The sequence below is a fragment of the Trichosurus vulpecula genome, chromosome 1 (genome assembly GCF_011100635.1).
Source record: "Trichosurus vulpecula isolate mTriVul1 chromosome 1, mTriVul1.pri, whole genome shotgun sequence".
NCBI lineage: Eukaryota > Metazoa > Chordata > Mammalia > Diprotodontia > Phalangeridae > Trichosurus > Trichosurus vulpecula.
The window spans coordinates 100,379,649-100,393,337 of NC_050573.1; the positions used below are offsets into that span (position 1 = coordinate 100,379,649).

Genomic DNA, 13,689 nt, shown 5'->3' on the forward strand with positions numbered 1-13,689 from the left:
TGGCCTAGAGGATGAAATAGCAAGACAGAATTGATTGTATTTAGAGGGAGAACCCTGTAGAGAAGGCCCTGATTTCTGGCTAGCTTGAGCTAACAATAATAATAATAATGATAAAAATTCATCTTGGGTAAATAAAGAAAAAATAATGATGTTGTTAGAAATGAACCTTAAATACTGGGAAACTCTGATAATATTTTCTGATATGGTATAGAAAAGAATCAGAATATTTGGGACCATCTCACTGCTGTTGTTTAGTTGTTTCAGTCATGCCTGACTCTTCATGACTTGACTTGGAGTTTTCTTGGTAAAGATACTGGAGTGGTTTGCCATTTCCTTCTCTAGGTCATTTTGAAGATGAGGAAATTAAGCTAAACAAGGTGCAGTGCCTTGCCCAGGGGTCACACAGCTAGTAAGTGTTTGAGCCCAAATTTGAACTCAAGAAGATGCAACTTTGTGACTTCAGGCCTGGCACTCTTTCCGCTGCACAGTCTAGCTGCCTATCATGTCACTGTACCGTTTATCATTAACACCAAGTTCTTACCATTTCCATTCCTTTTTTACCTGTTGACTTCAAACATTTTATAGGGATAGTTATGTCTTCTCAAATTGCATACATTGTATTTTGTGAGGAAAGTTTAGTATTTACTCACTGTCTGTGAGCATGAGAGGCCTATGGGTTTGAATGTCATATTAGTTTGGAGGTTACCAGACATATGTGACTCCGCTACAGAGGACTAGGCATTTAGCCTGAGGGCACAAAACACATTAGAAGGCCTCTCTCATTTCCTTGGCTTCTTTGTTCTTTGCTCTCAGTCTTGTTCCCACATCACACTGCCACTCATGCTGATGCTTCAGTTTCCTAAAAAGTTTCAGATCACTTAAGTCATTCTGACATATATACTGTAAAGGATGGCCATTTTTACAATCATAACAGGGTGAGCTTCACACTTTCTGCCTTCTTGAGAAACTCTTAACAATCACTTTTAAGGTGTATGGCAATTTAGGTTTTCATTTCCTATCTAGACCAAGATTGTGAAACAAGAGTAAATGAATTCAGAGACTCCACCAAAGTGCCTTTGTCTTCCAGGCCCCTTTGCCTACTGTCTGTGCCCTTCTGAGAATCTTCAAAGACATCACGAAAATAAGGGACCCTGATAAGCTATGGGATAAATTGCTTTCAGAGTATCAGAGAGAGAAAATCAAATCGCTAAGGCTGTGAGGGAGATACTGTTGTAAACCTGATCAAAGCCCTTCAGAATACCTCTGTCAACATGAATGACAAGGGCATGGTGAGCTCTACAGCAATGGGATGGGCCTCCTCTTCCACAATGCCAATTGAGCGCCCCAGGTGAATTCTGAAATAGAGTTTAGAACAGCAGTTCTGATGAGCTGGTGCTAAAAGTGATGGGGTTACTCTGAAGGACTGGCTCAGTAACAAGAACCCAGAAGGATGGTGACAGGAGATTGCTTAAAAGCACAGAACTAATGATGTGACCTAAGAAAAAGTCTTCAGGGTTGACTTGGACAAACAACTTGAAAAGATTCAATCTAAGCTGGCCAGAATATATAGGCTTATAAGATTGACAGGCAGACACTGAAGGGGGAGAAGGGTGCTACCTCTGAGAGAGGTGCTTTCAAATGGAAGGGATTGAAATATCATAAGCCTGAGTACTCAAATTTCTCATTAACAAATCACTAAAAGGAGGAAAAAAGAGGCTTTCGTTTTCTGAAGGACTTTTGCCTATATAAGGCATAACAGTCTCTTGGAATCAGTGCCTCTTATGGTTTTTGCTAATATGAAGATACACTGTTTTCTCCTGTTTCAGGTGTCATTTGTAAATTGGGGTGTTCTGAAACAATCAGTCAGAAAGTGTTTATTAAGCACTTGGCATATACCAGGCATTGTTAGGTACTAAGATTACAAAGACAAAATGAAAACATCTTTGCCCTCAAATAATTTACATTCTCCTGGGGTGGGGGGAAAACAGCCCATACACCTAAAAGTATCTGTAAAATATGTGGAAAATAAATACATGATGATTTCCAGAGGGAAGCACTAGCCCCTGGGGAGATCTGGAAGAGCTTGCTGTATGAGGGAGAGTTTGAGCTGGGCTTGGAAATAAACCAGGGGTTCTAAGAAGCAGGGATAAGGAGAGAATGAATTCCAGGGTCGTGCAAAGATATGGAGGGTGAGAGATGGAATATCATGAAGGAAAAATAGCAAGTATACCAGTTTGAACCAAAGACTGTGGAGTAGAGTACAGAGTGGATCAGAAGTTTGAAAGGAGTGCAGCCATGAAGAGCTTTAACTACCAAAAGAAGAAAAGTTGCTGTTTCTCCCTCCATGAAATTTCTTGATGGTGTGATTACCTGTGCTTTTAGGAAGATGGTTTTGTCAGTTGATTGGAAGGTGCATTAAAATGGATAAAGATTTGTGGAAGGAAGACCAAAGAGGAAGCTACTGAAAAAATCTAGCTGAGGTGAGATAGTGGCCTCTGAACTATGGTAGTGGCTACAGAAATGGAGAGAACCAATGCATTGTCAAATCTTGTTGCTTCTGCCTTCATAACATCTGTCATATTATGTCCCCTTTTTCTCCCCTCACATAGCTGCCGCCCTAGTGTAGCCCCTCCTCACCTCCAGCCAGGACTATTGCAATAGCCTTCTAGCTGGTCTTCCTGGCTCATTTGTTCCTACTCCAATATTTCCTGCACTCAGTCACCAGGGTGATTTTTTATAAGTGTGGATCTGACAGTGCCTCCTCCCTGATCAGTGAACTCCTATGACTTCCTCTTGCCTTCAGGGTAATCATTTAGAGAGCTCTTCCTCTTCATAAGTTGACTCCTTCCTTTCTTTCCAGTCTTCTTAGACTTTCTCCCTCTTCACATATTCTGAAGTCCAGCTATAGTGGCCTACTTGCAGTTCCTTGAACATGACATTGTCATTTGTTCTCTGGCTTGTCCCTTGCCTAGAGTGCTCTGTGCCTTCACCTTTGCTTATTAGTTCCCCAGGTTTCTTTCAAAGCTCAGCTCAGACATCACTTTTAAGAGGCCTTTCCCTATCCCCCCAGCCACTGATGCCTTCCCCTATGAGACTAACTTCCTACAACTCTGTATATATCTAGATATCATACACGTTGTTTCTGCCCATTATAATGTAAGCTCCTTGAGGGCAGGAACTGTTCTTTGCCTTCATATCCCCAGTTTACATACTAAGAACATAAATGCTTGTTGACTCATAGACTCTGTGGGAAAGGAGATGTCAGATAGGACTTCTGAAACTTAGCAGCTGATTGGATATGTGCAGTGAAGGAGAGCAAAGAGTCAAGAAAGGGTTGTGAACTGGGGTGAATGGTAGGGTGTGATGGTGCCTTTGACAGAAACAGGAAGATTAGGCAAGAGGCAGAGCTGGAGAGAGAGAAGGGAAGATAGTGAATTCTATATTGGACATGTTGAGATTGAAATATCTGCAAGCCGAGCAACTTGTTATTACCATGAGGCCATTGTTGATTCAGGACTGGGGCTCAGAAAAGGGATTAGGGCTAGATGTAAAGTCATGGAGTCATCTGAATAGAGGTGATAATTGAAACTCCCAGGGAGTGTAGAAGTAGAACAAAAGAGAGCTCAGGTTAGATACTTGGGATATATCTGTAGGTAGGGGATGGGATATGGAAGATAAAGAAGCTGCAGCAAAAGAGATTGAGTGAGAAAGAGGAGTCAGACAAGAAAGGAAACAGGAGAGAGCAGGGTCAGGAGAATTCAGACAGGAGAGTATTTAGGAAAAGAGAATGGTCAACAGTGTCAGAAGCTACTGAGAGGTTAAAAAGAAAGAGAATTTAAAAAAATTTACAGAAGAATTAAAAAAGAATAAGAATTAAGAATTAATAAAGGGACAAACATCATCTGAAGATACCATTGAGAAAAGGCAATTGGATTGGGCTATTGAGAGATTAATGACAATTTTAAATGGGCAGCTGGGTGGTGCTGTGGATAGGGCACTGGGCCTAGAGTCAGAAAGACCTGAGTTTAAATCTAGTGTCAGACACTTACTAGCTGTGTGACTCTGGGCAAGTCAGTTCATCCTGTATGCCTCAGTTTCCATATCTGTAAAGTAAGCTGGAGAAGAAATGGCAAACCATTCCAGTATCTCTGTCAAGAAAACCCCAAATGGGGTTATGAAGAGTTGGACAGGACTGAACAACAGATACTTTAAAAATATGATACAAATCAATACACATCGATACATATATTTTCTTTCCATCAGATAGCTTGATCATCATATATAAGGAGTCAAATTTCAGCTGTTTATAAGGGAAAACTTCCTATTAGTTAAAGGTGTCCAAAAGTTGAATGATTCGGCTAATTCAGGAGGGTAGTGAGATCTTCAATTTAGATCATTGCTTCTTAGTGATATCATAGTTGGAATTCATGATTTGGTTAGTGGTGAGACTAAATGAGTTTGAAATCCCTCTTCCAACTCTGAGTCTATGGTTTCATATTATTCTCTTGTTGTTTTCCGTTGCTGCTAGTTCTTAATTTTAATTGTCTTTCCTACAGGAGTCAGAGTAGGTAAGGAGAGGGCATCAAGAATGATCATTTATGAATCAGATACACAAATACAGCACTAAATTATCTTTTTATTTGTTAAAGCTCCTTCTTCTACCTAACTTTTGGAAAGTAGCAAAATCACCTGGTACCAATTTAATCCTGTCTCCATTAGTTCTCTTTGTGTTGATAATCTTCATGAGCAGTAATATGGCCATGAAGGGGGAGGAGAAAGAGCCCAAGATAACTCATAAAGACTGCAAGCTATTCAAGAGTCGTCTTTAAAACAATCATTCTAATGATGACTTAAACAGAGATTTACATCTGAACTTCTTAATTACAGATTTGTTGAGAGATGTACTTTTCAGAGCTCAGGTTTACATCTTGTAGTGTTGCTAACTGATTATGTTTTCTTTCCATTTAAGGACAAAAGGAGTTATTCTTGCCCAGTGTGCCAAAAGTCATTTTCAGAAGATAGGTTGATAAAATCACACATCAAGACAAACCATCCTGGTGAGTAAAAGCTGTTCGGAAGAAATATAAGGAAGGGATAATTTTCACCTTACAGAATGCTGATTGAAGGAATCATATTTGAGCAGAATTGATATGTTTTATAAAACATACCATTGCTCACTGACTAGTCCAAATAAAATGAAGTGAGGGAAAGCCAATTTCCTTAATAGATTTTTTTTTCTCTCTTTACACACACACACACACACACACACACACACACACACACAGTACCATATATATGTATTATGTATACACACACACACATACACATATACCTATACATCTCTACCTTTATAGTTTACAAAGCTCTTTATATATGTGTATGTATACATATACATACATATATGTATACATATACCTACATATAGATAGAGGCATATATTATACCTTTAAGCCTTTAAAACAACCCTCATATAAACTTGGTTTTCAGGGCTTTTTAATTTGAGGTTAGTGAATTTGTTATTTTTTTATTAACTATTGATAACTATTTTTAAGCATAATTGGTTTCCTTTGTAATCATGTATTTTATTTTATGCATTTTAAAAAATCAATTTGAGAAGGGACCCAGAGGCTTTACCAGGCAGCCACAGGTATCCATGACACCCTGTTCATCCTTAGTTTTTGAGGAGGACCAATGACACCAGGAGGTGATGTTGTGACTTGTGTGTGTGTGGATTTGAGTGAGGCAGAGTTGCACAGTCGTCAGCCTCACTCTCTCTTCTAAGTCCCGTGGCAGGACAAAAGTAAGCACTGCCGATGGTGGCTTGTGATGAAGTGGATGACCCTGGTGTCTTCTATGTCTGAGCAAGCTGTAAGTGCTCTACAGTGCCTGCTTCAGCCTCCTTCTCGGCTATTGAAACAAATTGTTCTCTTCTGCCAAATCTGCCAGGAGACGTCTTCACATGCTTGGGGTAGATGTCCACCTAACTCACCCATGGGTTTGAGGCCTATCAGTTACCCTCAGTCTGGTTTAACATATCTGTCAGGATGGTTTACCGCAGTGTGGCTGCTGTTCATGTTACAATTTCTTGGAGTGACAGGTGAGAATTGGGTGACAGGTAGACACCAAAGGTGAATGAGCGGCCTTGTAAAAGCCTCAACAAACCTTCACGCCAGAGCTGCTAGTCTTCCCTAAACCCCCGATGGGGAATAGGGAAAAACTTCTTGTAGGAAGAGAGATTTTTCACTGAGACTTGAAGGAATCCTGGAGGCAGAAATCATCACACAGCACTTTTTACCTCTCTTGGGGTCCTTAACACATTCTACTAGGTATTATTTGGATCCTAGCCCTCTAACTATATTGTAATAAAACTCACATTTCTATAGTACGTCCAGTAAGCTAGGTAGTACAAAGTATTATTTTATCAGTTTTGCAGATGAGAAAACTGAGACATAGTGAAGCCAAACCCAGAGTCACACTAGTTAATGCACTTTGAACTCTGGTCTTCTGACTCCACAATTCAGAGGTGAGGGGACAAAAATCACGAGGAGACAGCCAGGTGGCAGTGTGGTGGGCCCTGGACCTGGAGTCAGGAAGATTTGAATTCAGATCTAGCCTCAGACACGTACTTGAAGTATGAGTCTGGGCAAGTCTCTTAACATGATCTCAGTCTGCCTCAGTTTCCGTATATGTAAAATAGGGGATAATAATAGCACCCATTGCTGTGAAATAATATTTGTAAAGCACTTCGCAACATTGCAGCATTATCTAAATATAAGCTATCATGTCCTTGTAATTTCTGAATCCCCCCTCAGTGCCTATAGTTTGGACTGGAGAATCATGTAGGATGGCCATTCTTAGGACCAAAATATGTTTTAGCTAAAAAGTACTTTAGAGAAAACCTAGCCAGTCAATCAGTCAACAAGCATTTAAGCTCTTACTATGTTCCAGGCACTGTGTGACTTGATGAGGATACAAAGCTGGGCCAGGAGGAGGCCAAGAAAATGAAAATAAAACACATTGAAACTAGAATTTTTTTTCTTTTGTCATTTTTTAATATATATATGTGTGTGTGTGTACATATATATGTATATATATGGATAAGATATATATATACACATAAAACTTGAAGAGTTTGGCCTTTGTTTCCTTGATTAGATTGAGAGTCCTTGGTGACTTCCTTGCCTCAGGGGAGGGCCTAGCTTACACATGAGTTTGAGTGACATGTTTGGGACATCAGAGGCTTTTAGACCACGTGGGTTTAAGTCGCCTCTTTGTGATGATTTTAGGGCACATGGGTGAGTCGCGTGTGTGACTTACCCTTGACCCTGAGAAAGATATAAAACCAGGGGTTGGCTTTCTCTTTTTCGGAGCTCTTACCCACAGCTATGGTGGCGCGTGTGACTCTGGGCCAGCCCTTGTTATGAGCTCCCGGGGTTAAGCTAGATGTTGGTAACAATGAATTGTGTTTGGCCTGTCTGTCGATGTTTGTAATTTGTTTGTATTTGCTCCGAAGTTCAGGGTGCTGTGCTGGCTTTTTCCCCTGAACTAAGTGAATGGTATTTGTATGCTGAATTAAAGTAAGCTTGTTAACCCCTTAATGTTGCTTTTCTTAGTAAAGCAGATCAAAAGAACCTGGGCTGGTAGTGTGCTTGTTGTTGGGCTTGTGTTGGTCTTTTACCCCCACAACAGCTGCTAGCCAGATTGTTGAAATAGATAAGTGTTTTTAAGGGATACATTTCTGGATAACAGTAACATACTGCAGTGATTACTTTATATGTTGCCATATTATGCATTACTTTATTGCCACAAAGTGTTACTTTATATATTGGAGTCACTAAGACTCAAGTTAAAATGCTGCCTCAGATACAAGCTATATGACCTTGGGCAAGCCACTTAACCTCCATCGTCCTCAGTTTCCTCACCTGTAAAATGGGGATGGTAACAATAACATCTGCCTCCCAGATGGTTGTGAGGCTACCTTGAGATATTTATGAAGTGCTTTGCAAACCTTAAAAAAATGTCATGGCTCATTTACAAAGGATTTTTTTCCTTCACTGTAGTACTGTGATATAAAGAGAGAAGCACTATCTTCCCTATTTTACAGGTGAGGAAACTGAGGCTCAAAGGAAGTGACATCTGACTCTAGTTTTAACAATTTCAAAAATTCTTGCTGCTCTATATCTAGTGACTGGCTTCTTCTTTCCCAGGATGTGTAATTCCATTAAACATTTTTGAATGGGCTTTAAATTCAGTAGCCATTAGAGGATCTCTTCAAGGTCATGCATCTCATAAGTATCAGAGTCAGAACTCAAACCTTTTTATTTTAATTTAAATTCTATTACTTTTTCCTCTGTACCACAACAGACTCAATGCGATAATTAGTTTGAAGTTTTACTTATATGTATACCAACAGTATTTTAATGTACCCTTCTCCAAAATGCATAATGGAAGCCATTTGCCATCTGGCAAGTGGCTTTCAACCTTATATATTCTAGTTCTCTGTCATCTTTCTCTAGTCTGTCTATAATGTTGGTACAAGAGGCCTAGATTGTTGCTAGTGAGTGAGCAGGTAAAGAAATGAGCAACTGAAAAACAAAGAAGTGACAATTTGAAGGGCGAGTAATAATAATAATAATAAAAACAATTTTAAACTAAAAAATGGACAGAGAAGAAGCACGCTACCCTATGTAAGCACATGTAACAACACATTTCATCTGTACAAGTAATATATAAATGCCATATAAATACACATGTGACTTTAACATTTTTGAGATAAAATTAGTGGAAACTACTTTTTATAGACAAATTTCATTTAGGATTTGAACCAAAAATGATCAAGGCACATGTTATTGTTATGTTTTATTTGTGGTTGTTGACTGTCTGACTCTTTGTGACCCTGTGGATCATAGCACTCTGATACTGTCCATGAGGTTTTCTTGGCAAAGATTCTGGAGTGGTTTGCCATTTCCTTCTCCAGCAAATTAAGGCAAACAAAGATTAAGTGACTTTCCCAGAGTCACCGAGCTGTCTAAAGCTGAATTTGAAATAAGGTCTCCCTGATTTCAGACACAGTGCTCTATCCACTGAGCCACCTAGCTGCCCCCAGTTTTTATTTTACAGCTAACTTAAAGCAAGTTTCCTTGAGACTTAGACCTATTGTTCTCTTTCTCTAGAGGTCTCCATGAGTACCATCTCTGAGATTCTTGGCAGGAGGGTTCAACTGAAAGGGCTAATTGGAAAGAGAGCTGTAAAGTGTCCATATTGTGACTTTTATTTTATGAAGAATGGATCAGATCTTCAACGTCATATCTGGGCTCATGAAGGTAATTATATGTGCTTTTGAAATATAACAACCTTTCTGTTTTAGCTTTACGTTCTTCATTAGGGTGACATTGAACTAGATGAAGTAAGAATGTCAGGTCTCTGGAGATCGGAGCCTGTTGGAATTCTCCATTGCCTCATGGATATGTGTCCTGCTATGATCAGCAAATTAGCAGATTATGCCTAAATTGACATTTCTCAACTCCATGGCTTCTTTATTTAACTGTCTTCATTAGATATTATTGTGACAGCAAAAGGGTGTGAAGAAATAATAGCCAAAGAGACTGAAGAGCAAAGAAAAGCACCACCTAATCACTTTGTTAGGGAGAGTAAACACCATCTTGATGAGTTAATGATGCTTAATGAAATCAGCAAGCAAAGACAAAAGAATATCTGTACACATATTCTAGTATGCAACATTTGGTGGAGTTAATGTTTGAATCATAAATAGCACTTCTTTTAGACTTCCCAAAATGAAACAAGGAGAGTTAATAAACTGAATCTCTATTAAATGGTTATGTCTTACCTTGGTCAAATGAATTAGCTGTGAATAGGCATTCTCAGTGGATTTACAAATAACATAAAATTTGAGTGTGAAAAATATTTCCAGTACCATTAGCATTATCATCTACATTTCTTTATAAAATGTGTGTTTAGGGAAAGAAATTGGAAATTTTGCTTCCCAAGTTGGTGAGACTAAGTATTATTATATCATCAAATGACTTGGCTTTTATAGAAGTATTTGTTCTGCTAAATACTTTGGGCTGTTGTTTATATACCAAGATAGTACTACTCAATTGCTATAGAGAATGCATATGCTTTGATTTGTTTTTCACTGATTCCTGGTAGTATTTGCACCAAACCATTGAGGACCTGCCACCGGCTCTGTTATTTATAACATCCATTTGTGAAATGGTTAGTCAGACTTGGATGATCTTTGGGCATGCATCACAATGAATATAATTGCCTTACCCAGATAATAGCACTTGTGACCTTGACTTCATTAGTCACCAAATTAACTCGAATTAGGCTGTACCAAAGAACTGGTGCAATGACTGTTTCACCAATAATTTTCTCAATCTTTCTAGAGTGTCAAATCAGAAGCGTTAGCTTTCTCAGGTGTACTGCATCCAAATACCCAAATATATCAGTCCAGTCTAGCAGATATAGCAAAGCATTGGATTTTAAACCTATTTTTAAGCTCCTTCCCTGTGTGACAATTTCTCTTTTTATCAGTCCTCTTAGATGTCTTCCTGAAATTCTTCTTTTTGATTGTGTATACATTAATTATCAAAGAAATGTAAGTAGAGCAATAAATCTTGAGATAAGAATTAGTAGAAGAGAGTAGCATGTTAGTACTGTGGTCACTTCTATTAAGCATGCTATGTGAATCATAGACAACATTGATCTCGGAAGAAGTGAAATGACACACAAGCCAATGGATGATGGAAAGAACTATATGGATATGCGTGGCCTTAAAAAGTCATGGAGACCTTATAGGATCAGTCTGGATTTTTGTATTTATCCTCTGTAACTTGCTCTTTTTTCATTTTAAAATCTAATTTGATTGATAAATTCCCTATGCAATGCAATTGGTCTCTTTAGACAACTCTCTACTCTTTCTTGTTGGGAGTGTTTTTTACCCTTGGAATTTCATTCTCAAGAGCATCCCTCCTTGCCTTGTAGGATTTTAGGTGATAGAATACTATGAACCCTTTGAAATGAGCACTTCCTGTCTCAGGTTTATTTTAGACTATGTCCAATTTGCTTCTACTTTTGTAATGTAAAATCAAAGATGGAGTGATCACTTTAGTCCAGGTTCCCACCATTTTTACTTCAATAACTAATTTTTCCTGGTTGGGGAGAATTAGGTCAGAATAGCATTTTCCTTGTCATTTTCCCCAACTTTTTGAGGATAAAATTATTAATGTGAGCCAAGACACTTTCAGTTGCTCTGCTTTTATCAGATAGAACTCAAGTAGATGTCTGTATAATTAAAGTCCCCCGTCCCTACTGTGTTGCCACAATGCCTTGATAGTTATCTATTTCCCAAACTCCTCTTCTGCTTTATCCTTTTGTCCTGCTGATATTTAGTGATACTGTGATGATACTGTAGCTTCTATTTCTTCCCACTGTAAACTTCCCGCAGATGCTCTCCACAGTGGGACTCCCCTTTATGCATGAATCAAAAGACAGAAAAACTCCCCTTGGGTTCCTGGGTTTCCTCAGATTGAGTAGATCTCCTTATTATATACATTGGCCCACTACCACCTCCTTTTAGCCATATTTTAGACATGGGTCTCATCCAGAAAGCCTTAGAGATTCCCTTGAGGTTAAATTCACCTTGTTGTCTAAGGATCTTTAATTCACTTTGCTTATTGCTTGTACTTTGAGCATATTTATGACAATCATCATCATAACAATAATAATAGATAACATATATGTATTCCTTTAAATTGGCAGTGTTTTGCATGTATTATTTCATTTGATACTCACAACAGCCCTGTGAAATTGGTGCTTTTTTTGCCCCTATTTTATACAAGAGGAAGACTGACAGAAGAGAATTATTCTGAATATCTAAAAGTTTCTGGTTTGATCTCAGTTCAGCAGCTAGTTTGAGTTTTGGAAAAGCAGTGTGTTATCATGAGAAGAGCCTTGGCTCTGGAGTCAGAGAACCTAGGTTCATATCCCACCTCTGACACTAACCATGCTACCATGGGCAAATAACTATTGTCTTTGCATCCTGGTTTCCTCATTTGTCAAAATGAGGGGATTGACTAGATGGCCACTGAAGTCTCTTTAACTCTAGAGCTATGATCCTATGACCTGCTCAGGGTCACATTAAGTATTTGAGGCAAATCATGAACTCAAGTCTTCCATACTCCAAATACAGTGCTTATACCTAATGTACCACCTAACTTCATATAGATATCTGAGGCTACCAGTTTTTTTTTTACTAGCTTTTTTTTTTATTGAATTTTGTTCTCTTTTAAATTGCTGAACATCTCCATTTCCTACATTGTTGCTGCTCTCTATGGTACCTACCTGTGTAGGTACCTCATAGACAGTTTTCTTTGTTTCACTTCGCTTTCAGTTTAGAGCACTGTTGATTAGAATTGAAATACTGTGCTGCCAGCATTTCTTTGCCTTTTCCAAAGAGTAGCAGCTGATATTCAAGTTCCTCCTACCTCTCTCTTTGAGGGCTTCTTAATATTTTTTGTGGATGTTATGGACCCCTTTAGCAAGCTGGTGAATTCTATGGATTTCTTATCAGAGTACAGTTTTTAAATTCATAAAATGTGTATGTGTGTGTGTGTGTGTACGTATTTGTGTGTATGTATGTATATGATTACAAAGGAATGTCATTATAGTGAAATACAGTTATCAAAATATTTAAAAAATTCACCATCAATTCAATAGGTTGACAACCTGTGCTCTAATTCCTATCAGTCATGGCTCAATTAAGTTCCCTTGGATCCCACATCATCAGTGATCTTAACTAATTTGCTTTTTCCATGTTATTCTCATTTGGGGTTTTCTTGTCTTGTTACTAATGCAAACAGCTCTATCAGGCCTCTCCCCAGCCTTTTTAAAATTGCAGATCACATAATGAGAAATCCCTGAAGCAAATTTTTATACTTCTAATCCCACTGATTGATCTAAATGCTATACAACTAGGTCACTTTCTTTTTGCTATAGTTTAGTCATATATGTTGGAAAGGGTCTCATCATCGGTCATGTGTTCAGGCCTTTCTTTAAAGCATGAATCTCTTTTATAAAAACCTTTTTCCCTTTTTCAGAATTGGGATTTTTTGATATTTCCCCCTTCTGTGCTCTTCCACAAGATCACTGACAGCAGATCAGCAACCAAGTCTGCAAGTTCTTGATGTACCTTGGAATTTGATTCATCTCATGTGGATGACTTGATCTTATTGAGGGCATCTAGCAGCCCTTAACCATATCTTTACTTGCTGTGGACTTTTCCTTTTTTTTTCTGTTGTTTTTGTTAACCACTCTTTTTGTTTGTGGCTGTTTTCCCTTGGTAGATGAAACACAAGCATAATAGGGGTTGGGTAGTTACACACACTGTTGTCATACACTATTATTGCCTTATGTGACCACAAGCTGCAAGCTCACTTCTTTATTCACACCTCAACCAGTTTTTAAAAGCCTTTTTTCATTTGATTTTATTTGCATTTTACAGGCTTCAGCTCACACTGTTCCATCTTTCATCCCTTCCATTAGAATATAACCCTCATAAGACTGGATTGTTTCATTCACAGCACCTAGAATTTAATAGGTGCTTACTAAATACTTATAGGTTGATTGATTAATATTTTGTTTTCATCCTTGGTTGCCTGTTCTTGC

General features: G+C 38.4%; 1 protein-coding gene across 1 annotated transcript in view; it reads left to right on the forward strand.

The window, feature by feature from the left end:
* The window catches only part of ZFAT (zinc finger and AT-hook domain containing), a 304,336-nt gene that overhangs the window by 152,313 nt on the left and 138,334 nt on the right, over nt 1-13,689 (forward strand). The window contains exons 8-9 of the mRNA XM_036741178.1: nt 4,970-5,057; nt 9,174-9,323. Coding sequence (XP_036597073.1) covers nt 4,970-5,057; nt 9,174-9,323 — 238 coding nt within the window. The remainder of the gene's footprint in view (nt 1-4,969; nt 5,058-9,173; nt 9,324-13,689) is intronic.